Source organism: Saimiri boliviensis, chromosome 19 (genome assembly GCF_048565385.1).
Source record: "Saimiri boliviensis isolate mSaiBol1 chromosome 19, mSaiBol1.pri, whole genome shotgun sequence".
Lineage (NCBI taxonomy): Eukaryota > Metazoa > Chordata > Mammalia > Primates > Cebidae > Saimiri > Saimiri boliviensis.
The window spans coordinates 39,442,965-39,469,298 of NC_133467.1; the positions used below are offsets into that span (position 1 = coordinate 39,442,965).

The following is a 26,334-nucleotide window of genomic DNA, read 5'->3' on the forward strand; positions in this document are numbered from 1 at the left end:
GATTTTGTCCCTGCCTGAGACGTGGCGCTGAGCCTTCCTGCGGCTGAGGTTCCCAGTGTGCATTGCGCTGCGCTTGGCGGGAAAGATGACCTCGACCAGGGGTCGAAAAGCCACTGTCGCGCCCTAGCGGGTGACCGTTGAAGAAAGGCGCATGCGCGTTGGGCAGAGCGCGTGCGGCTTCGCGCAGCTCGTCTGCTCTCCGGCGTCCGCTCCTCAGATGTAATGTACTATTTATTCGTGTGTATGTTCTGTGTGTTTGCGAGCGTATTTTACTTTTTAATCTCTTTTTCTGTCACCTTCCCCCTACTTTTAAGTTTCTTAAGGTCTTAGCGGTAAAACATTTGCGGGAAAAATGTATACCTACGTGTCACCGGAGGTTCTCGAGGTCAATACGGGCAGCGACTCCAGGCGGAATAACTTTAAACGTTTCAAGGAAACGGTTTCTTCTAGGACGTTCGCCTCGTCAGCAAACTCTTCCAGCTGAATTCGCCGGTTAAGAAACGTGACCCGGGGGCCAGGCACGGTGGTTCGCGCCTGGAATCCCAGCAAGTTGGGAGGCTGAGGCGGGAGGCTCATTTGCGACCAGCCTGACCAACATGGCGAAACCCCGGCTCTACGAAAATAGAAAAAAAAAAAAAAAAAATAGCCGGACGCGGCAGCGCGCGCGCGCGCCTGTGGTCCCAGCTCCTCGGGAGGTCGAGGCAGGAGAATCGCTTGAACCCCGGAGGTGGGGTTGCAGTGAGCCGAGAACGCGCCCCTGCACTCCAGCCTGGTGACAGAGCGAGACTCCGTCCCCGGCCACCACCCCCGCACCCCCAAAAAAAGAAAGAAAGAGGCCGGGCGCGGTGGCTCACGCCTGTCATCCCAGCACTTTGGGAGGCCGAGGCGGGTGGATCACGAGGTCAAGAGATCGAGACCGTCCTGGTCAACATGGTGAAACCCCGTCTCTACTAAAAATACTAAAAATCAGCTTGGCATGGTGGCGCGTGCCTGTAATCCCAGCACTTTGGGAGGCCAAGGCAGGAGAATAGCTTGAGCTCAGGAGTTTGAGACCAGCCTGGGCAACATAGGAAGACTCCATTTCTACAAAGATAAAAACACTAGTCGAGCATGGTGGTACATGCTTGTGGTCCCAGCTACTAGGGAGGCTGATGTTAGAGGATCACTTGGGCCTGGGAGATGGAGGCTCAGGGAGCCAGGATTGCACCACTGCAATCCAAGCTGGGTGACAGAGCGAGATGTATCTAAAAAAAAAAAGAAAAAAAGGCGGGCGCAGTGGCTCAAGCCTGTAATCCCAGCACTTTGGGAGGCCGAGGCGGGTGGATCACGAGGTCAAGAGATCGAGACCATCCTGGTCAACATGGTGAAACCCCGTCTCTACTAAAAATACAAAAAAATTAGCTGGGCATGGTGGTGCGTGCCTGTAATCCCAGCTACTCAGGAGGCTGAGGCAGGAGAATTGCCTGAACCCAGGAGGCGGAGGTTGCGGTGAGCCGAGATCGCGCCATTGCACTCCAGCCTGGGTAACAAGAGCGAAACTCCGTCTCAAAAAAAAAAAAAAAAAAAAAAAAAAGAAAGAAAGAAACACAGAAAAAAGAAATAAAACTAAAAAAAGTTAGCGTGTTTGCCACGGGCAGTTTTTCATTACCGAATGCCTACCTGTACAATGTTATCCGTGTTCGAATATGTATAGTGAATAAAAATAGAAAGATTGTGCCTTAAAAAGTTCTCTGAAAGGGTTTCTTAATAACCCATTTAGTTGAGACTTGTTAGGCAAATGGCTTCAAATCATGACCCTACTCGAAAGAGTTCCACTGCAGTATCAGCCTTTATATTTTTGAAGATTCTGTTTTAATTAAAGAAATTCAAATTTGTTCACTTAAATTCTTTCGAATTTTATATGTGGTAAAGTGGTATGTTAGAGCAAAAAAATGAGCTCTAAGTTAAAGCTTGTATTTGTGTCACAAGGTTGAATTAAAGAAAATACTTTATCAGAAGAAGATGGCCACTGCCCAGTTGCAGAGGACTTCCATGGTATGATTTCTTGTATTTTGGTAGATCTTAGTTTAGCTGATTTTATTGTTTCTTGAAGTCTCACCTACTCTGTTGTTATATTTGGAAGTTAGGGCTCAAATATTTGAGGGTTTTATGATACCAGGAAACGGCATGTTTTAAGAAATGAAGATATTTGCTATTTTGAATCAATTGAGAATTATATTAGATGTTTGCTGCATTGTATTAAATTGCTCATTCACATTTAATTTACATGAGGTATTAGTGAATACTGCTTTGTTGCTTTGATGAAGTACTGTTCATAGCAGTCCACCTCCAGAACAATATGTAAGCAGAATAAAAATAAATAAATAAATAAATGAGGCCAGGCACAGTGGCTCATGCCTGCAATCCTAGCTATGAGGGTGGCTAAGGCAGGAGAATCACTTGAACCCAGTAAGGGAGGTTGCAGTGAGCCAAGATTGTACCACTGCCCTCCAGCCTGGGAAACAGAATGAGACTCCATCTCAAAAAGTAAAGAAAATGAATGTTTGTAACCCAGAGACAAATATGAATTTGTCATCTTTGTACAGGATTTTGCATTACACTTAACCTCTGTTAAGCCTACTTGGTGACCAAAGAGAAAAATCAATGTTATCTATCCATGTATTATGTATTTACAGACAGTTAATCTGCAAGGGGATTCTTAAGATTCGTAGGTACTTTTTGGGCTGAGGCCCAGGAGAGAGAATCACTTGAGCCCAAGAGTTTAAGATCAGCCTGGGTAGCACAGTGAGACCTCATCTCTCAAAAAAAAAAAAAAAAAAAAAAACTAGCCAGGCATGGTAGTGCATGCCTGTAGTCTCAGCAAGAGGATCATTTGGATCCTCCTCATTTTAGAGTTTGTGGGAGGATATATGAAATGCCATGTATGAAATGTCTAGAATAGGCAAATCTATAGGGACAGAAAGACTAGTGGCTGGGACATGGGATGGGATAAGGGACAGGGAGTGATTACTAATTGGTATGGGTTTCCTTTCTGGGGAGAAAAAAATGTTATAAGATTGATGGTGGTGATTGTTGCACACACACCTCTGTGAATAAACTAAAAACCATTAAACTAAAAACACTTTATATGCATGTCCCAAAAAGGTGTTTTAAAAATACCAGCCACGATTAACATTTGTTTTATTCATCCTCAAAAGACTAGTCTTTGATATATTCAAATACAATCTGAATAATGATATAATTATTCTATACTTTTTTTTTTTGGAGACCCAGTCTCGTTCTGTCACCCAGGCTGGGACGATAAGCTTACTGTAATCTCTCCCTCCCAAGTTCAAGCAATTCTCTGCCTCAGCCTCCCGAGTAGCTGGGATTACAGGCACGTGCCACCACGCCCAAGAGTTTTTGTATTTTTAGCAGAGATGGGGTTTCAGCACGTTGGTCAGGCTGGTCTTAAACTCCTGACCTCATGATCCACCCACCTCAGCCTCCCAAAGTGCTGAGATTACAGGTGTGAGCCACCGCACCCGGCCTATGCTTTTTTTTAATGAAATGCTTTGTGCCTGTCAACTGGCATCCAATCGAGGTTGTAGGGAGCTGTGGTCATGCCACTGCACTCCAGGCTGAGCGGCGATAAAGTGAGACCCTGTCTCAATTTTTTAAAAAATTTAAAAATTTTTAAAAGATTTGTAGGTACTATTTGCATGTGTCTGTTAGGGTGTTTCCCTAGAAACACCCTCACATTTTACACACCACTCTGACTTTTGGGGGGTTACTAGCCAATATAGGGAGGAATTCTTGGGGAGAGTACTATGCTTATGCAAAATTGGATCTATGTTAAGTCCAGGGAAACTTTATTTTTAATAAATTTAAATAAAGTATTTTATTTTCCCTTGAATTTTAGAGTGCACTGGTATTTCCCAATAAGATATCAACCGAACATCAGTCTTTGGTGTTAGTGAAGAGGCTGCTAGCAGTTTCAGTATCCTGTATCACGTATTTGAGAGGAATATTTCCAGAATGTGCTTATGGAACAAGATATCTAGATGGTAATATAACATTTATTTTAAAACTTTCTTTTAAAATTATGTTTTTTGGCTTGCTCTAAAACTATAATTTTGACTTATAAATTTTATTTTTAATAGCAGCTTTATTAATACAATTTACATACCTGACAGGTCACTTGTTTAAAGTGTACTTTTCAATGATCTTTAGTATATTCACTGAGTTGTACAGCCATTACCACAGTCAATTTTACAACGAAACTCCATACCCATTAAGCCACTATGCACTTCCCCTCAGCCTTCCCAGTTCTAGACAATCACCAATCTACTTTCCATCTATACGGATTTACTTATTCTGGACATTGCATATAAATAATATAAAATGTGGTCCTGGCCAGGTGCAGTGGCTCATGCCTATAATCCCAGCACTTTGGAAGGTCGAGGCAGGCAGATCACCTGAGGTCAGGAGTTTGAGACCAGTCTGGCCAACATGGGGAAACCCTGTCTACCAAAAAATACAAAAATTAGCCAGTCATGTTGGCATGCACCTGTAGTCCCAGCTACTCAGGAGGCTGAGGTGGGAGAATGGCTTGAACCCAGGAGGCAGAGGTTCCAGTGAGTCAAGATCATGCCACTGCACTCCATTCTGGGTGACAGAGTGAGACCCTGTCTCAAAATCATAATAACTATAATAATAATTTACCTGTAATACACATTTAAAATTTCTAGTTGTTTGCTGTTCTTAAGTAACTCTGTATTTTATTATTTTTGTGTTTAGATCTTTGTGTCAAAATACTGAGAGAAGATAAAAATTGCCCAGGATCTACACAGTTAGTGAAATGGTAAGTAAAACAATACCTAAAGAGGGAAAATAATTTTTTTCTCATATGACTTTTTTATACCTTGGATACCTTTTGGTATTTAACCAAATTTTAGTGAATCATCCTTTAATGCTACATAGCATTTTTGTAGGTCATTAAATTTTCCATTGAAGTTTTCCTATCCTGGAAGTCTGGGTATTTGGTAAAATAAATTTTAAAAATAAATGTTGGCCAGGCATGGTAGCTCATGCCTATAATCCCAGCACTTTGGGAGGCCAAGGAATGTCAGGAGTTCAAGATCAGCCTGACCAACATGGTAAAACCCTGTCTCTGTCACTCCAGCCTGGGCGACAGAGTCAGACTTCATCTCAAAAAATAAAATAAAATAAAATTAAAATTAAAAATTAATATTTCTTTATTTTATGCTTCATGCAAGCAGGTTTCATTTATTTTACTATTGTTCTCCACAGGTAGCTATCAGATATTTTGTATTTTCTCTTCCATCCCTATCATCATTTTACATTTCTGCCACATTGTTTTTTATGTTTTGTCTTGTTTGAAGCTAGTTAATAAGAAGGGAGCTTTAATAAGATATTTTTGTATTATTTAGTAATGAGATAATATGGAAATGTATGAAAATCACTATTTTCTGGAAATGCATTCAGTCTAAAATGAATCCTTGATTTTTTTAGGATGCTAGGATGTTATGATGCTTTACAGAAAAAATATGTAAGTCTTGCAATCTCTTTGTCCTTTTTTTCTATAGTTTATGATCTACAAATTTAACTGAAATTGTGTAGTAAAACATTTATTTAAACTAACTTGAGTGTAGGTGGTCTGAGTTAGTGAAAAGCCTAAACATTTGAATATTTTAAAGACTAATCATTAACTCATTTAAAGCTAATGGAATTAATGCTAAACTAGTTTTTCCATGCTAGGTTTTTTAAAATTTATTTATATTAATAACACGTTAACTTATAAAAAAATTAATGAATTAAAGAGTCTTTTCATATAGTTTATTCATTAGTTTCACATGCCTTCTACAAGTTTGTTTATACTAATAATTTAATAAATTATTTCCTTATTAGGGTTCAAAAATAAATTTCCATATAATCTAGTTTAAACTGTCACAAATTCTGAGTTAGCAAAATTAAGAAGGTTTTAAGATAGATTATAAGGCTTTTTGCATACTTAGCATAATTTAGTATCAACATGTACAATGAAGTCCAGCACTAGGCTAATTGTGAAGAAGATGAATTTTTATTCATGGTCCTTAACCTTCACCTTTAAGGCATGGTAAATATCTAGTGCCTGTTATGTGCTAGGCATCTACTCTAGGTAGGAACTGGGTAAGCTAACAGTGATCAACAAAACAAAGAGGGTCCCTTCTATAGTAGTAAAACAAGTAAGTCATATACTTTCCAATAATGTTAAATGCCATTAAAATTTTTAGCAAAAGTATGTGATAAATGGAGAGGTGGGGTAACTTTAGGTGGGAAGGTCACAAGAGCTTCCCTGAGGAAGTGACATTTAATAGACCTGAATGAGAAGAAACCAGCCAGGCATTGATTTTGGGAAAGAATATTCCTGGCAGAGCAGCAAATGCAAAGAATTGGAAGGAAGTTTAGAGAGTTCCAGGAACAAAAAGAAGGCCAATATGACTGGAGTGCAATTGTGCAGTGGGGGAAAATAACATGAGCTGAGCCTAGGCAGATAAGCAGGGCCAGAGCAGTCACTGGATTTTATTTTAGGTGCAAAGAAAAGCCATTCAAAGCTTATAAACAGAAATGTAATATTTGATTTACATTTAAAAATTGTTTTAGGCCAGGCACAGTGGCTCACACCTGTAATCCCAGCACCTCAGGAGGCCGAGGTGGGTGGATGGCCTGAGGTCAGGAGTTTGAGACCAGCCTGGCCAACATGGTGAAACCTCGCCTCTACTAAACGTACAAAAATGAGCCAGGCGTGGTTGCACCTATAATCCCAGCTACTCAGAAGGCTAAGGCAGGAGAAGCGCTTGAACCCAGGAGGCAGAGGTTGCAGAAGGCCAAGATCGTGCCACTGAGCTACAGCCTGAGTGACAGGGAGATACTCTGTTTTAAAAAAAAAATTGTTTTAAATCACTTTGCCCATGATTTAGAGAGTATGCTGTAGAGGGAGAATAAGATTGGGAATAAGGAGAATAGATCATAGGGCATGACTTTTTTTTTTTGAGACAGAGTCTCACACTGTTGCCCAGGCTGGAGTGCAATGCCACAATCTCCGCTCACTGCAACCTCCGCCTCCTGGATTCACGCAATTCTCCCGCCTCAGCCTCCTGAGTAGCTGGGATTACAGGCGCACACCACCACACCCAGCTAATTTTTTGTATTTTTAGTTGAGACGGGTTTCACCATGTTGGCCAGACTGGTCTCAAACTCCTGACCTTGTGGTCCACCCGCCTCAGCCTCCCAAAGTGCTGGGATTACAGGCGTAAGCCGCTGTGCCTGGCTGATCCTAGGCCATTACTGGTGAGAAATAATGGCTGCTTAGACTAGGATAGCAGAGAGAGGAGATTCAGGATAGATTTGGCAGTAGAACTGATTGGATTGGTTGATGGACTGGCTGTGTAATATAAGGAAAAGATCAAAATCAAAGATGACTCAGATTTTTGGCAGATCGCTTGATTAAATTATTTTCTGTGATTTTCTTTTCCTATGGTCTCCAAAACTTCTTCCATTTATTAAATTTGTAGGGCCCTGAACTCTCTGCTTTTTCTTTTTTTTAAATCCGTTATCATTGTTTTCAATATAACACATATATTGTGTTATTTCACAATATATATTTTTCTTGTAATTGGAAGTAACGTCCTTTTTGCTTAAGTCAATGAAATAAAGTGCTGACATGCATTTCAACCATCAGTGATTTTAGTAGCAATAGATATTTTGGGGACTAGGAAAGCATACCTAAGATACTTACTGCCTTATAGGCATTGATCTTATGAAGTCAAGATCTGCAATGATTATTTGTTATTAGGAATACATGTTGAAATAGGACAAAGAATTCTTATGATTCATCATGAAAAAATATTTCGTAGACTACAAGTAAGATTTTTGTTCTTTATTGTATTTCAGCTAAGGATGGTTGTTCTAGCTGTAAGTATTTTTTAATTGTGTGTTCTTTTTTTAATAACAGTCAAAGTTGGCCTTGCTTAATTAAATGACACTAAAACTATCAATTGATTATATCACATTATTCAAATAACTGATCTATTCAATGGAACAAAAAAGTAATATTTTGGGAGGTCATTTTTATTTGTTTGTTTTACTGAGTTCATACGATGTTTAGTCTAAACATCCAATTTAGTTATTGAATACTTAGCCTTAGGTAACTCAATTGTAAATTGTTTTTAAATAGGTATACACAAACCCGGAAGATCCTCAGGTAAGTGTACTTGAGTTACTAAAGAAACATAATGCCTCTAATATCTAAAAATAACATAAAACTATAATATAAGAATATCTTATGCTTTCATTGTGCTTTAAAAAATGTACTTTCATATATATTTTCACATTTGAGCTTCATAAAACTCTTCTAAGGTAAGGCAGGGCTTGTATTGTTACCTTTAAACAGATTAACATGACAGAGATTATGTGACTGATCTTAGGCCACAAAGCTTACAAACTGTTAGAAATAACTTAAATCTCCTGACATCTAATTTTTTTTTTTTTTTTTTTTTTTTTTTAAGGAATGGGGTTTCACCATGTTGGCCAGGCTGGTCTTGAACTCCTGACCTCAGGTGATCCACTTGCCTCGGCCTCCCAAAGTGCTGGGATTACAGGTATGAACCACCGTGCCCAGCCTTTTTACAGTATTTTTATACTGTATTTTAGAATTATGAAGGCCTTGAGTTTTAGGAAAGTAAGAAAGTTATCCTTAAACTTAGAGTATTAATCCCAATCCAGTGATAGCCACCTATTCATTTTACAATTAAAGGAGAGAGAGCAATAGCAAAGACCTGGAACCAACCTAAATGCCCATCGATGATAGACTGGATGGGGAAAATGTGGTACATATACACCATGGAATATTATGCAGCCATCAAAAACGATGAGTTCATGTCCTTTGTAGGGACATGGATGAACCTGGAAACCATCATTCTCAGCAAACTGGCACAAGAGCAGAAAATCAAACACTGCTTGTTCTCACTCACAGGCGGGTGTTGAACAATGAGAACACATGGACACAGGGAGGGGAGCACTACACACTGGGGTCTGTTGGGGGGAAATGGGGGAGGGATGGGGGCAGGGAGTTGGGGAGAGATAGCATGGGGAGAAATGCCAGATATAGGTGAAGGGGAGGAAGGCAGCAAATCACACTGCCATGTGTGTACCTATGCAACAATCTTGCATGTTCTTCACATGTACCCCAAAACCTAAAATGCAATAAAAAATAAAAATAAATTTAAAAAAAAGGAGAGAGAAGGGAGAACATGAAAAGGAAAACCAGAATATAAGAAACAGGGGGAAAGATCTATTGAGTGCTTACTCTATGTTAGGCTCTATTCTTTGGGGCTTTATGTACATTATCTCATTTATTCATCCCAACCTTCTACAGGTAATCATTATTAGCATCTCCACTTTACAGATTAGGAAATCTAGGTAGAAGGGGGTTCTTGCCTAAGGTTACAGTGGCAGAACCAGGTTTTGAACCTAGGAAGGCCCGTTCACAATTTGGATGTTTACCCATTAATGCTATAGCTATAAAATATAATATTTCATTCAGTCACGGAGAGATAGATTTAAACTGATGTTAAAAAAAGATGTTTAAAAACATCACTGTGGGCTGAGTGCAGTGGCTCACGCCTATAATCCCAGCACTTTGGAGGCTGAGGCAGTTGGATCATTTGAGGTTGGAAGTTCGAGACCGCCTGACCAATGTGGAGAAACACCATCTCTAGTTAAAAATAAAATAAAATAGGCCGGGTGCGGTGGCTCATGCCTGTAATCCCAGCACTTTGGAAGTCCAAGGCGGGTGGATCACGAGGTCAAGAGATCAAGACCATCCTGGTCCACATGGTGAAACCCCGTCTTTACTAAAAATACAAAAAAATAGCTGGGCGTGGTGACGTGTGCCTGTAGTCCCAGCTACTTCGGAGGCTGAGGCAGGAGAATTGCCTGAACCCAGAAGGCGGAGGTTGCTGTGAGCCGAGATCACGCCATTGCACTCCAGCCTGGGTAACAACAGCGAAACTCCGTCTCAAAATAAATAAATAAATAAATAAATAAAATTAGCCGGGCCTGGTGGCACATGCCTGTATTTCCAGCTACTCAGGAGGCTGAGGCAGGAGAATCACTTGAAGCCAGGAGGTGGAGGTTGTGGTGAGCTGAGATCAAAATATTGTACTCCAGCCTGGGCAACAAGAGCAAAACTTCATTTTTTTTTTTTTTTTTTTTTTTTTTTGAGACGTAGTTTCACTCTTGTTACCCAGGCTGGAGAACAATGGCGCGATCTCGGCTCACCACAACCTCCGCCTCCTGGGTTCAGGCAATTCTCCTGCCTCAGCCTCCTGAGTAGCTGGGATTACAGGCACGCGCCACCATGCCCAGCTAATTTTTTGTATTTTTAGTAGAGACGGGGTTTCACCATGTTGACCAGGCTGGTCTCGATCTCTCGACCTCGTGATCCACCCGCCTCAGCCTCCCAAAGTGCTGGGATTACAGGCTTGAGCCACCACGCCCGGCTTGCAAAACTTCATCTTAAAAAAAAAATCACTGTGTAAGCAATGAAATATAAAGAAAGTAAATTCAAGCTTCAGGAGAGCTGATAATTTGTCTTTTCTTTGATACTCACACCTGCAATTAATGCTTAATATGTATGTGTTCATGCTGACAAAGCAGATCATTTGGGTAAAGGCTGTGAATTGATAGACTGTTCAGAAAACTGATCGATTGTTTAGAAAATGTTCATTTATTTTCATATGTTTTATAATTGTGCCTTTTTTCTATCAGTAAATCAGCAACCTTGTTGATAACTAATATCATTTATTGAATATTTACCATATGTCAGATACTTTATTAAGTACCCTGTATAAATTATCCCTTTTGTGAATATTTATTCACAACTACCAATGAGATATGTACTGTCTTCAATCCCTTCTTTTTTTTTTTTTTTTTTTTTTTTGAGACGGAGTTTCGCTCTCGTTACCCAGGCTGGAGTGCAATGGCGCGATCTCGGCTCACCGCAACCTCCGCCTCCTGGGTTCAGGCAATTCTCCTGCCTCAGCCTCCTCAGTAGCTGGGATTACAGCCACGCGCCACCATGCCCAGCTAATGTTTGTATTTTTAGTAGAGACGGGGTTTCACCATGTTGACCAGGATGGTCTCGATCTCCTGAACTCATGATCCGCCCGTCTCGGCCTCCCAAAGCGCTGGGACCACAGGCTTGAGCCACCGCACCCGGCCTTCAATCCCTTCTTAAGCTGGGGAAAGTAAAACTTAAAAGGCTTAAGTGGCTTGCCTGTGGTTATAGGTATAACAAAGATCTAAGCCCTGTACTAGCCACTCTGCTGAGGTATGTTGCCTCCCTTATCTGCCTGCTAAGGAGTTCCTTCCCTGTGGTATAAATAACATACATTACCATGAGTTGGGAAGTAAATGTCTCTCCAAGCCTGAAGCCCCAAATCCCAAACCATGAGAACTGACTATGAGGAATCAAAAGCTTCAATGGACCAATAGGGATTAATATGGCAGAAAAAGTATTGATTAAATGCTGAGTCATACAAAAACAGAATATCGCTATTTAGCAGCCAGTACTGAATATCAGAAGCATAACTTCAGTATTTTCTGTTTAAGACAATTTCAGAATGTTACCAATTCAAATTCAAATACACCAATAATGGACCACTCATGGACTTCGTAAGGTATTGTTCTATAGTTTTCTTTTTGTATTATAGATGATCACTTATTCGTATTATGCTATATAGCTAAACTTCAGTATTCATTCTGAAACTGTGGGGACATCCCCAACTAACCATTAAGATGTGGCTGTGCAAAATGGAGTGGTGGCTTGTAGTAGCTTCAAGCCAGGATTCTGTGGCTTATCATATGCAATTTTAATTGCAGAAAGAGAACTTAGGTGATTAGAAATATAATCTTAAAACATCATTTGCATCCTTTAAATACTTTATATAAAATGCACTTTAAGTAAAATTAAGTTATTGATTTCTTGTAATGATATTAATCAACATTAAAATTGTATAATAGTGACATTAAAACCCATGGTAACTTTCAGGTTAACGTAATGCTATAATAGAAATAATCTCAAATAGTTAAAATGTACAGTTGTGATATTAGAAGCCACAGGTTTTATAAAAGAAATTAATTATGTGATTCTTTTCTAGTAAAAACCAAAGCAGCGGATCTAGCATGTCACCTACTGACACCAAGAGAGCAAGCATTCTCCTCATTCGCAAGATTTATGTCCTAATGCAAAATCTGGGGCCTTTACCTAATGATGTTTGTTTGACCATGAAACTTTTTTACTACGATGGAGGTACTATTTGCAATACATCTTGTTTCAGTTGGTACCTATGTTTTATTAGTACTGAAACAATTGGTTTCCGTTCCAAATATTTTTAGCACCTAAATTCTTTTTTTTTTTTTTTTTTTTTTTGAGATGGAGTCTTGCTCTGTTAGCAGGCTGGAATGCGGTGGTGCAATCTCCGCTCACTGCAACCTCTGCCTCCCAAGTTCAAGCAATTCTCTTGCCTCAGCCTCCTGAGTAGCTGGGACTACAGGCGTGCACCACGACACCCAGATAATTTTTGTATTTTTAGTGCAGACAGGGTTTCATCATGTTGGCCAGGATGATTTCGATCTCCTGACCTCGTGATCCACCTGCCTCAGCCTCCCAAAGTGCGGAGATTACAGGCGTGAGCCACTGCGCTCAGCCTAAAGTTTTTGAAATTATAAAATTTACATTTAATATCACTATTCAAAACAGAAAGATTTGCAAAAATAAGCTTTTTCTTTGTTTGTATTTTGAGACAGAATCTCGTTCTGTTGCCCAGGCTGGAGTGCAGTGGCATGATCTCAGCTCACTGCAACCTCCCCCTCCTGGTTTCAAGTGATTCTCCTGCCTCACCTTCCCTAGTAACTGGGATTACAGGTGTGCACCACCACGCCTGGCTATTTTGTATTTTTAGTAGAGATGGGGTTTCACCATGTTGGTCAGGCTGGTCTCAAACTCCTGATCTCAAGAGATCCACCCACCTTGGTCTCCCAAAGTGTTGGGATTACAGGCACGGAGCCACCGCAACTGGCCAAAAATAAGCTTTAAAATAGATGCTTCTCTAGTGATAAGAACATATCCATGTGAAGTATAACCTCACTCAGTTAAAGAAACTTAGCAGTGAGTTAACAGTTTTCACTTATCAGATTGATAAAACTTGTTAACCCATTATTGACAAAGATGTGGGGAAGCAGGAACTTTTTTGTGTGTGTGAGACAGAGTCTTGCTCTGTCTCCCAGTCTGGAGTGCAGTGGCACAATCTCAGCTCACTGCAACCTCTACCTCCTGGGTTCAAGCGATTCTTGTGCCTCAGCCTCCTGAGTAGCTGGGACTACAGGTGCTTGCCACCATGTCCGGCTAATTTTTGTATTTTTAGTAGAGATGGGGTTTCACCGTGTTGGCCAGGCTAGTCTCGAACTCCTTGACCTTAAGTGATCCACCTGCCTCAGCCTCCCAAAGTCCTGGGATAACAGGCGTGAGCCACCGCACCTGGCCAAGCAGGCACTTTTATATTCTTGAGGGACTGTATACAGGTTCAACATTTTTAGAGGACAAATTGGCAGTATAAAAATTTTAAAGGCACATTATCTTTAATCCAGAAATTCTACAGTGAGAAAAATATATTGAGAACATAATTGTGCAAATATGCAAGGTTATATAAGGATTTTGATAGCATTGGCTAAAATATTAACAAACTGGAAACAACTTGAGTGTTCTTCATTGAGGACCAGATAAATTTTGGTCCATTTGCATAATAGAATACTACACAAGCTGTTAAAAAGAAGGTACTGATAAATTACATCATCCAACATATATTATTAAGTTAAAACCAGCTAGATATAGAACAGTATTATCTCATTTGTGTTTTTAAGGAATTATATATATATATATATATATATATATATATATTTCCTAAAACCTATGTAAATATGAAATATCTTTTATTATATGGATGTCTTCTAGAAGAACATAAAGCAACAAAATAACAACTAACATTTATTGAGTATTTAGTATGTGCCAATTCTGTTCTCAACATTTTGCACTTTATTTAATTCCCACAATGACCGTATGAAGTAGGTACTATTATTTTCCCCATTTGACAGATGAGAAAATTAAATCAGGGATGATAAATAATTTGAATAATTTACTCAAGGTCACAGACAGTCAAGTGAAAAAAACAAAGCTTATCTTTAGGGAAGAAAATGGGGACATGGACATAGTAGGAGAGTGATTCTTACGTTTTAGCTTACGCCCTTCTCTTTGTTTTGAGATGTAGTTTCACTCTTATTGCCCAGACTAGAGTGCAATGGCATGATCTTGGCTCACTGCAACTTCTGACTTTCAGGTTCAAACTGGGATTGCAGGCATGTGCTACCACGCCCGGCTAATTTTTTTGCATTAGTATAGACTGGGTTTCTCCATGTTGGTCAGGCTGGTCTCAAACACCTGACCTCAGGTGATCCGCCCGCCTCGGCCTCCCAAAATGCTGGGATTACAGATGTGAGCCACCATGCCTGGCCTATGCTCTTCTTTTTTTTTTTTTTTTTTTGAGATGGAGTTTCGCTCTTGCTACCCAGGCTGGAGTGCAATGGCGCGATCTCGGCTCACCGCAACCTCCGCCTCCTGGGTTCAGGCAATTCTCCTGCCTCAGCCTCCTGAGTAGCTGGGATTACAGGCACGTGCCACCATGCCCAGCTAATTTTTTTGTATTTTTAGTAGAGACGGGGTTTCACCATGTTGACCAGGATGGTCTCGATCTCTTGACTTCGTGATCCACCCGCCTCGGCCTCCCAAAGTGCTGGAATTACAGGCTTGAGCCACTGCGCCCGGCCTATGCTCTTCTATACTATTTGAAATATCTGCAATCACATGAGTTTTTACAATAATAATAATATTTTCTTTAATTTCATGAGCAGCCCAGTTTACACTTACTTTTTTGCAGTTACACCCCCAGATTATCAGCCTCCTGGTTTTAAGGCTGGTGACTGTGAAGGAGTTATATTTGAAGGAGAGCCTATGTATTTAAATGTGGGAGAAGTCTCAACACCTTTTCATACCTTCAAAGTAAAAGTGACTACCGAGACAGAAAGAATGGAAAATGTTGATTCAAGTATACTGTCACCAAAACAAATAAAAACACCATTTCCAAAAATCCTGAGAGACAAAGATGTAGAAGATGAGCAGGATCATTATGCAAATGTAAGTGTATTTAAAGAGTTACAAAGAACAATAATAACAAATGTTTGACTCAATTCTGAAGATTTTCATAGCTCCCATTAACATTTGTGTAAATTCTATATTATAATCATAAACTCAAGGTTGGAAGGGACCTTAAGTCTAGACCTATAGTTTTAAAACTTTTTACTTAGTCCAAACAACATTATACTAGAACTTAAAAGCACAACTATTCTGATTGAAGCATGGACGGTCCTGGAGGCCCTGCCACTCTCTACATCACTTACCTTCATAGTGGACTCTGAGGAAACCCCTAGGACTCTAGGGCATAATTTCAAAAACATAGCACTAGTCCAGCCCCCAGCTAATGATGGAATCTTTTCTACGACATCCCTACTAAATGTTCAGGTAGCCTATGCTTGAATTTCTCCAGAGCCTGGAAAGTCACTGTTCTGAAGCAGCCTGGAAGTCAGGAAAAGTGTCTTATTCAATTTTGTAATCATCCTGTGCCTAGCACTTGGATTTGTAATAAGTGCATCCTAAGTATTAATTGAGTGAATGGATGAATAGAGGTATAAAAGAGTTTTTTGGTTGCTTCACTTCCAGCAATTGTGTAAGTCATAATTGCTTTAATCTTTCAAGCATTAACATTATGTCCTTTAATCTCACTTCTCTTGTTTTCTCTGTCTCAATTTATTCTAAATTATGAATACAGTACTTATATAAAGAGATTTACTATTCTGATTAGGCTCCATGATCATATTTTTTTTACACATGGAAAATTCAATGAATTTTCAACCAATTCAGTCAAAGAAGAAAACTTTTTTCTAAAACCTAAATCTCAGTCTTGTTTTATAACAAATGTGGCTGGGGTGTTTGTAGCAATCTTTAAAATATTTAAATCTATTTCACATGTAACACAAAGGGAACAATGATTATAATGTAAACATTAAACCTGTTGCTATTTCTACCATAGCATGACTGAGCTTACACTTCAATAACTCTCTGAAGACAGCTGGGGCATATTTAGAGCGTATGCAAACATTTGTATGGAAATTCCAGAGCTATATAGAAGTGGTAGTTTGTTGTGTGAACATGTCTAATTCAGTGCACTCAAAGAGTAGTAGGATCTTAAAATCATCATACATTTTAGAGAAAGTTGTGTGTGTATATATATATATATATACAGTATATATATATATATATATATACATATATATATATATATATATGTGTGTGTGTGTGTATATATATATACATTTTTTTTTTCTTGTTGCCCAGGCTGTAGTGCAATGACACCATCTCAGCTCACCACAACCTCCGCCTCCTGGGTTCAAGCAGTTCTCCTGCCTCAGCCTCCTGAGTAGCTGGGATTACAGGCATGCACCACCACACCTGACTAATTTTATATTTTTAGTAGAGACAGTTTCTCCATGTTGGTCAGGCTGGTCTTGAACTCCCGACCTCAGGTGATCCTCCCGCCTCAGCCTCCCAAAGTCTTGGGATTACAGGTGTGAGCCACCTCGCCCAGCCAAAAGTTGTATGTTTTTATCATTTGTCCCTAAAACAGCCCTGCAAAGTAAAGAAAAATAGTATTTATTTGGATTAATAAGTTGCCTTTTGATAGTAATTCTAGGACCACTTTTTGTTGTTGTTGTTAGGACCACTTTTATTTCTAGCAAGCATAAAGCAATTGTAGGTTTTTCGTTTGTTTGTTTTGTTTTTTGAGACAGAGTCTTGCTCTATTACCCAGGCTGGGATGCATTGGCACAATCTCAGCTCACTGCAACCTCCACCTCCTGAGTTCAAGGTATTCTGCCTCAGCCTCCTAAGTAGCTGGGATTACAAGCGTATGCCACCATGCCTGGCTAATTTTTGTATCTTTAGTAGAGACAAGGTTTTACCATGTTAGCCAGGCTGGTCTCCAACTCCAAGTGATCTGCCTGCTTCAGCCTCCCAACGTGCTGGTATTACAGATGTGAGCCACTGTGCTGGGCCCGGGTTTTTTTGTTTGTTTTTGAGGCAGAGTCTTGTCTACAGGCTGGAGTGCAGAGGGATGATCAAGGCTACTGCAGCCTCAAACTTCTAGGCTCAAGTGATCCTCTCACCTCAGCCTCCCAAATATCTGGGACCACAGACACATGCCACTACAGCCGGGTAATTAAAAAAAATTTTTTGTGGAGATAAGGTCTCATCATGTTGCCCAGACTAATCTGGAACTACTAGGCTCGAGCAATCCTCCCTCCATGGCCTCCCAAAGAGCTGAGAATACAAGCATGAGCCACCATGCCCGGCCAGTAGTTTTATATCATATTTAGCCTTCACATAAAACAAATTCGTTCATGAGTGCTTTCTGCTCAGTTGTTTTTATTTCTTCTTGAAATGTGTCCATTTTTTTCTTCATAATTATGTAGGATGATTTGGACACTGAAACTAAAATGGAAGAGCAGGAAAAAGTCACTGGATCATCTGAACTTGGAGGTAAGAAGTTAATGAAAATGTAGATTAACTCACTTCCAATTCAATTTTATACCTACTTAACTTTTTTTTTTTTTTTTTTTTTTTTTTTTTTTTTTTTTTTAACAGAACCAAGTTTAGTTTGTGAGGAAGATGAAATTATGAGGTCTAAAGAAAGTTCAGATCTTTCCATTTCTCATTCTCAGGTATAAACTTGATGGTTCCTTCTCACTTTTCTTTTGTTCAAAAGACAGTTGCTTATATGCTATTTTTTTATTTTTCAGATTTTGTTATTCCAGGTCTTTTAGAATAAAATTCAACATTTAGAATGCTTATTATTAACTAAACTGGCAATTATATGTTGATGAATTTCGAGGATATTACTGGTGGATTTTTTTAGTAATAAACCTAAATACTGTTGGTAGAATCTGAAAATTACTGGATAGAATCTTAGGCAGTTATTTATTCCACCCTGCTTCGTATTTACAAATGGGATATATAATACCTTTTTGTTGCCTTGAGCATAACATGTTTTATTTTGCTTTTCAAATACAGTAAAATTCTGAAATAATAGATTTAGGTAATATGAACTTGGAAATAATATGATTAATGATTGATTCTCTACTTTCCTCTGCCCAGCCTATTTCTCAAATGAGTAGACTAAACTTCTTGTCTTCTGGAAGGGTAATGCCTGGTGATCATTTGGGACTTTCTCAGTTCAGTGATTGGCCAACTGTGTAAAGTGTCAGTTTCACTATCTTTACTTTTGTGCTTTTTGTGACAGTATGAACCAACTCAAAATTATTGGTTTTAATTTAACAAGACCCTAAATTTTATGTGATTAAATTTTTGGACCCCATTTATTGTGTTATGAAAAGGTTTTATTATATTAAGTTATATATATATTTTTTATATTAAGTTATATTTTGTGTAATTATTTTCTTTTTTAGGTTGAGCAGTTAGTCAATAAAACATCTGAACTTGATATGTCTGAAGGCAGAACAAGAAGTGGAAAAGTCTTTCAGAATAAAATGGTAAATACCTCTTTAGGTTTGTTTTCCATTCTAACCTTGTAATTCTCCTCCATATGTGAGTTTATTGTAATATTTCATTTATTAGACCAATATTTACTAAGTACCTATTATGTATCAGGTACTTTACTAGGTGCTTGGGATATAACCTGAATAACATATACTTTTTGATCTTAGCTAAAATTCAGTGACTAGAAATAAACAAACAACGATATAGGGCCACTATAGAAGTCTGAATAGACTACATAGGCAGGCACTAAGAAAGGAATGGTTAATTTTACTGAAGGTATATTAAAGGGAGGGATCCAGAAAAGGCTTTGGGAAGAAGTGATACTCTCATCCAGACTCCCAGAGAAATTTCCTGTAATGCCAGAATGTTCCCATGCTCGATCTCTTTTTTTTCTTTTTAAAGTAAATTTCATTTAAGTTCCAAGATACATGTGCAGGATGTACAGGTTTGTTACATAGATAAATGTGTGCCATAGTGGTTTGCCACACCTATCAACCCACTACCCAGGTAGTAAGCCCCACGTGTATTAGCGGTTTATCCTAATGCTCTCCCTTCCCCCGCCCTCCTGACCCAGTGTGTATTGTTCTCTTCTTTGTGTCCATGTGTTCACATTGTTCAGCTCCCACTTATAAGCAAGAACATGTGGTGTTTGGTTTTCTATTCCTGTGTTAGTTTGCTGAGGATAATGGCTTCCAGCTCCATCCGTGGGTCTTCAAAGGACATGATCTCATTCCTTTTTATGGCTAAACATTTTCTTTATCCAGTCTATCATTGATGGGCATGTGTGTTGATCCTATGTCTTTGCTATTGTGAATAGTGCTGCAATGAACATATGCATGCATGTATCTTTTTTTTCTTTTTTTTTGAGACAGAGTTTTGCTCTTGTTGCCCAGGCTGGAGTGCAATGGAGCAATCTCCCCTCACTGCAACTTTTGCTTCCCGGATTCAAGTGATTCTCCTGTCTCAGCCTCCTGAGTAGTTGGGATTACAGGTGGCCACCACTACACTCAGCTAATTTTTGATATTTTTAGTAGAGATGGGGTTTCATCATGTTGGCCAGGCTGGTCTCGAACTCCTGACTTCAGGTGAACCACCCTCCTTGGCCTCCCAAAGTGCTGGGATTACAAGCCACCATGCCCAGCCAGCATGCATGTATCTTTATAATAGAATGATTATATTCCTTTGGGTATATACCTAGTAATGGGATTGCTGGGTCAAATGGTATCTCTGGTTCTAGGTCTTTGAGGAATCACCACACTGTTTTTCACAATGGTTAAACTAATTTGCATTCCCACAATGTGTAAAAGTGTTCCTATTTCTCCACAGCCTCACCACTATCTGTTGTTTCTTGACTTTTTAATCACCATTCTGATTGGCATGAGATGGTATCTCATTGTGGTTTTGATTTGCATTTTTCTGATAATCAGTGATGTTGAGCATTTTTCATGTTTATTGGCCACATAAATGTTTTCATGTTTATTGGCCACACTTCTTTTGAGAAGTGTCTGTTCATGTCCTTTGCCCACTTTTTAATGGAGTTTGTTTTTTCTTGTAAATTTTTTAAGTTCCTTGTAGATTCTAGATATTAGACTTTTGTGAGATGGATAGATTGCAAAAATGTTCTCCCATTCTGTAGGTTGTCTGTTCACTCTGAAAAATATGGAATGCTTCACGAATTTGCATGTCATCCTTATGCAGGGGCCATGCTAATCTTCTCTATATCGTTCTAATTTTAGTATATTTGCTGCCAAAGTGAGCACCATGCTCAATCTTATAAATTGAGTATGTTGTTAATAAGATATTACAAATTAATCTTTTGCATACCTATATCGTTCTAATATTTGCTGCCAAAGTAAGCACCATGCTCGATCTTATAAACTGAGTATCTTGCTAATAAGATATTACTAATTAATCTTTTGCATATATCTTGTATAAAACGAATCTCATGTTCTTAAGGGAAAAAAATCACTTTTATTTTAGCTTTTGGTATGAATTATACTAAATCAAAATTCATATTTGATTTTAGACTTTAAGTTACTCTCAAAGTTTCATCAGGGGTGAAGAAAAAGCATTCTGTAAAATACATAAAATATCCAAAGTTTAGGAAAGAAATAGCTCACTCTGTTAGTGGTGTGCCAACTCCTCACTCAGAGATATCATGTTGGTAGCTTTAATTGGACATATTGGTAGTATTCACAGCACGGAAATCAGCAAATGCTTCAGGGGTTGTTTCTCTCATAGAGCTGGTTATTAAACATTTATCAGAACACTACTCATTATAGTGCCATTTTTAGGTGTCTTCCCCCACCCCTATTCTCAATGGGAAGTTAGAACTGGCAGAAGGCAGCATTCAAATGAGTATATTCATGAAAGCAAGAGATAAAGGAATGTCAAGATTTACTACTTACAGAAGCAAAGTATTCATCCTAGCCAGTTTCTATTTGGATGAATAACCTTTACTAGGATATAGGGATAGAGACCAGAATTTAAAAATTATTAAGCAAGATTTCCTTGTAATGTAACATTAAAATGCTTTGAGGACATAAATTTATTTCATGAACTCTGAGCCAGTGTACTCCTGATTTTGAGAATTATTACTGAATTGTGGTTAGAAAAGGGCAAGCAATGAAAATATTCACTATTATATATACTAAGGAATTATCATTCGAAAGAAAATTTCAAACATCAGAAAAGAAGTATGTCCTTTTAGAGAATAGTTTATATGACACCTAATCATTTGTAATTTCCAATATTCATTTTAATAACTGTATATACAGCATTATTCACAGTAGCCAAAAAATGGGAAAAACCTAAATATACATCAACAGATGAATGGATTAATAATGTGGTGTATTCATACAATTGAATATCGGCCATAAAAAAGAATGGAGTGCCAATACATGCTACAACTTGGATGAACCTTGGAAACATGCTAATTAAAGGAAGTTACTCACAAAAGTTCACATATTATATTATTCCATTCATTTGAAATTCAAAACTGGGAAAGTTATTGAGAGAGTCTGAAGGCTCATGGGAGAATATCAGAATAAGAGAGTGATAGGTAAGGGAAATGAGGTTTCTTTTTAGGGTGATGAAAGTGATCTAAAATTGATTGTGGTGATGTTTACACAACTCTGAGAATGTACTGAAAATCATCGAATTGTATACTTATAAATGGGTGAATCATATAGTATCTAAATTATATCTCAATAAAGCTGTTTTTTTAAAAAAAAAATTGTATATCCAGCTGGGCACTGTGGCTCACTCCTATAATCCCAGCACTTTGGCAGGCTGAGGCAGGAGGATCGCTTGAAACCAGAAGTTTCAGGCTGCAGTGAGCCATGATTGTGCCACTGCATTCCAGCCTGGGTGACAGAGGGAGATCCTGTCTCTAAAAAGTAAATAAATAAATAAATATTGCATATTGCTCCATAAGATTGAAAAATCCAAGTATTGGCTGTTCTTTGAGAAATAACCAATTAGTAATTATTCTATCTTTGTGGAGGCAAATGGAAATCCACCAGTAAAATCTTCCAAAGAAAATCGGAAGAGAAGTCAACATGAATCTGGGAGAATAGTAAGTCTTATGATAATGTATAGTTTGAATACAATGGCAAGTATCAGAATATCATTACTATAGATTAAATTCAAAATGAATTTTATATCCCTCGATTTACCAGAGAGCTCTGATATTCAAATTTTGTTTAAATATGTTTTGTTCTAAAAATCGAGGTGATTTTGAAATAAGATGCACTATGTTGGTTTACTAGTTTTTTCCATGTAAACATCTCCTGTCTCATTCCATGAATGATTTAAAGTAATTGGAGGAAGTGTAATATAAATTAAAAATCAGTGTCAGGAAAAATATAAGTAGAATAAGAAAGTGACAGAACAAGAATATTAAGGCCATTTTGTTTCCATAGAACTGAAATTGGGCCACAAATTTGATCTCAGCTTTCTAGAGACCAAAACTAAAGTAGAAGGAGGATAAGTTACTAAATCCATGTGTTCTCTAAAAATATATGTTCTCCTTCTAGTACTTCTGGAGAAAGAAAATTTTTCCTGACCTAAACCGTATAGTTGTTTCATTATTTAGAACCTTATTTTACCAAATCAAATAATGTATTTGCCATTTCTGAGTTATTCATATTTTTCTAACTATATATTTTAGTATTATTAGTAGGTTAAAATTAGACAACTGAAAACTTAAGACCATTTTTAAAAATCAAATGTTAACATCCCAAGAGTACAAAAGCAAGATATAAATTAAAACTTACATGATTTCAAGTTAGAATGTTTTTCTATTTGTAGTTCATTTTTAAACCTTTTTTTCCCTTCTTATTCCTCTGAAATATTTGGCTATTTTGAGGACATAATGTTAAATCTATCCCTTGCTACTACAGCAATCCTATTGAAGATCATACATTTTGCAAGTACATACTTCAGAAGCCACTGGAAGATGTTAATAATAAATTTTACTCTAATTTTTTTTTGGGGGGGGACAGAGTTTCTCTCTTGTCACCCAGGCTGGAGTGTAGTGGTGCGATATTGGCTCATGGCAACCTTGACCTCCCGAGTTGAGGTTGCCATGAGATTCTCCTGCCTCAGCCTCCCGAGTAGCTGGGATTACAGGCATGCGCCACCACACCTGACTAATTTTGTATTTTTTTTAGTAGAGACTAGGTCTCTCCATGTTAGTCAGGCTGGTCTTGAACTCCCAACCTCAGGTGATCCACCTGCCTCGGCCTCCCAAAGTGCTGGGATTACAGGTGTGAGCCACTGTACCCTGCCAATTTTACCCTACTTTTAAGAAACCCAGATATCCTATCATAGTAGGAGATAGTAATGCCAGGTATGCTAGGCATAATTTTTTTAAAAAAGGAAAGAAATCTCAGATACATGAAAAAATCTAAAAGACATTTAAACAGGAAAGTATCTATTCTTAATAATTGTTTTCTTTTGACAGGTCCTCCATCACTTTGATTCTAGTCAAGAGTCAGTACCAAAAAGGAGGAAGTTTAGTGAACCAAAGGAACATATATAAAAATTGTTTTTCTTCCGCATGTTTGCAAAGTTCTTCTCAACATTTAAACTGAAGGATACTATATTATATTTCCCTAACTCTGAAAATATATATGTAGTTTAAAGCAGTTTGTACACTAAAATTAAGTTCTTGACTATCGTATTGTGGTCCTTAATCTTGAGATAAATCCAACAGAATTTTTGAATAAAAGAAAAAGTACAAATGTTGTAATTGATTCTGTAATAAGTACAATTTAAAAATTGATTTTGTTCATTATCTACTTAATATTTTCTTTAAATATATACTGACTGTTAAGGCCCTCTAATCATTTTTCTAAACAAGTAATGTTTACTTTGGTATTAAAATTTGGTATGGATTCACTTTTTACTTATGTTAAAATTATACCATTTAACTGACTCTTTTGTTATTAAAACTATGTTCTTCAATATTTTGATATAATGTATGAACATTATAATATATAATGCACAATTTAAAATTGGTGCTTTACCTTTTTTAAACCTTTTTTTTACAGGACAAAAAGATGACTGATTTTTAAAGTATGGCATTTTTGGTAGCATAAATACTGTTTAGTATGTAGGCCCTTTCATCGCTTCTAATTTTTATTTAATTAGCAGGAAATATGACTCCATTAATTTGAAAGGCTGGTAGGAGGATAGGGGGATAGGGAATACTAATTTTTAGATGATTTCGATAGCTATTACTTTGCAAGAAGAGTTGAGCACACTTTCTAGAATTTTTGAGTGGTAATATGAAAAATGCTGTGCTTTTTTTTTTTTAATTGTACTTTAGGTTTTGGGGTACATGTGAAGAACATGCAAGATTGTTGCATAGGTACACATGTGGCAGTGTGATTTTCTGCCTTCCTCCCCCTCACCTATATCTGGCATTTCTCCCCATGCTATCTCTCCCCAACTCCCCACCCCCATTGTCCCTCCCCTATTTCCCCCCAACAGACCCCAGTGTGTAGTGCTCCCCTCCCTGTGTCCATGTGTTCTCATTGTTCAACACCCGCCTGTGAGTGAGAACAGGCAGTGTTTGATTTTCTGCTCTTGTGCCAGTTTGCTGAGAATGATGGTTTCCAGGTTCATCCATGTCCCTACAAAGGACATGAACTTATCGTTTTTAATGGCTGCATAATATTCCATGGTATATATGTACCACATTTTCCCTGTCCAGTCTGTCATCGATGGGCATTTGGGTTGGTTCCAGGTCTTTGCTATTGTAAACTGTGCTGCAATGAACATTCGTGTGCATGTGTCCTTATAGTAGAACGATTTATAATACCCAGTAACGGGAGAAAAATGCTGTGTTTTTAATGAGAAGCCTGGTAGCTAGTTCCAGACTTGCCTGCTTTCTTTGCTTTCGAAAAGGAAGACTTGCCGGGCGCGGTGGCTCAAGCCTGTAATCCCAGCACTTTGGGAGGCTGAAGCGGGTGGATCACGAGGTCAAGAGATCGAGACCATCCTGGTCAACATGGTGAAACCCCGTCTCTACTAAAAATACAAAAAATTAGCTGGGCATGGTGGCGCGTGCCTGTAATCCCAGCTACTCAGGAGGCTGAGGCAGGAGAATTGCCTGAACCCAGGAGGCGGAGGCTGCGGTGAGCCGAGATCGTGCCATTGCACTCCAGCCTGGGTAACAAGAGCGAAACTCCGTCTCAAAAAAAAAAAAAAAAAAAAAAGAAAAGGAAGACTTAAAACCTGGTCTGTTTGGGCGGGGAAAGGTGGCTCACGCTTGTAATCCCAGTACTTTGGGAGGCCGAGGTGGGCGGATCACGAGGTCAAGAGATCGAGACCATCCTGGCCAACATGGTGAAACCTTGTCTCTATACAAAATACAAAAATTATCTGGGCAGGTGGCGCGCGCCTGTAGTCTAGCTACTCGGGAGGCGGAGGTAGGAGAATCGCTTGAACCCGAGAGGTGGAGGTTGCAGTGAGCCGAGATCGCGTCACTGCACTCCAGCCTGGCAACAGAGCAAGACTCCGTCTCAAAAAAAAAAAAAAAAAAAAAAAGATCTGTTTGTCTCTTGTAGTTTCAGCAGCCATATTCCAAAAACATACACCATCCATGGGTTTGTCAGTAATAAACGTTATAGGGAATGCTGGTAGGTATGCGATGGTAGAAATGTATTCATCCTATTTAAGGTAAACCATATAAGCATTCATCCTGTTTAAGGTAAACCATATAAGCGTCCATACACTGACCCAGATCATGTTTTTCTGGAACAGTCAAGAATAAATTGACTGTCAGAAACAACCAATGTAAAAATATTTATTTATTTTTAGCTGTATTGCTTGGATCCCAACACATCTCACTTAATTGTCCCAGTATACGCTACTACAGCAACACACCTGCTATACTGAAATTGACCGACAGAAACCTTTCGAGATTGGCAGTCCTTGTTAGCTTACTCAGCGCTTTGATTGGCCAGTTTTATGGGGGTGGGGAGCGCAGCCCTCTTTCCTCTCTTCCACCAAGGTTCCTTCATTGGATTGACCAGCTGTCAGGTTGAACGCAAACCTGC

At 38.6% G+C, this 26,334-nt stretch overlaps 1 protein-coding gene and 1 non-coding gene across 3 annotated transcripts; one reads left to right on the forward strand and one right to left on the reverse strand.

Moving 5' to 3' along the window:
* Positions 1 to 132: 132 nt before the first annotated feature.
* On the forward strand, positions 133 to 24,548 carry HORMAD1 (HORMA domain containing 1). Of its 2 annotated transcripts, XM_039459901.2 has the most exons (15): positions 133 to 224; positions 1,969 to 2,034; positions 3,902 to 4,046; positions 4,780 to 4,843; positions 5,515 to 5,551; positions 7,936 to 7,956; positions 8,219 to 8,245; positions 11,656 to 11,723; positions 12,204 to 12,355; positions 15,036 to 15,292; positions 17,683 to 17,749; positions 17,855 to 17,931; positions 18,676 to 18,759; positions 22,272 to 22,343; positions 23,733 to 24,548. In XM_039459901.2, the coding sequence occupies exons 2-15, from the start codon at positions 2,002 to 2,004 to the stop codon at positions 23,808 to 23,810; spliced, it is 1,182 nt and encodes a 393-aa protein (XP_039315835.1). In that variant the 5' UTR covers positions 133 to 224; positions 1,969 to 2,001; the 3' UTR covers positions 23,811 to 24,548. The 2 variants fall into 2 exon arrangements, with proteins under 2 accessions (XP_039315835.1, XP_039315836.1); XM_039459902.2 differs by lacking the exon at positions 7,936 to 7,956.
* LOC120360209 (U6 spliceosomal RNA) lies at positions 20,420 to 20,526 on the reverse strand. Its single transcript, XR_005576787.1, has one exon. It is a non-coding gene; the product is annotated as a U6 spliceosomal RNA (small nuclear RNA).
* Positions 24,549 to 26,334: the final 1,786 nt, after the last annotated feature.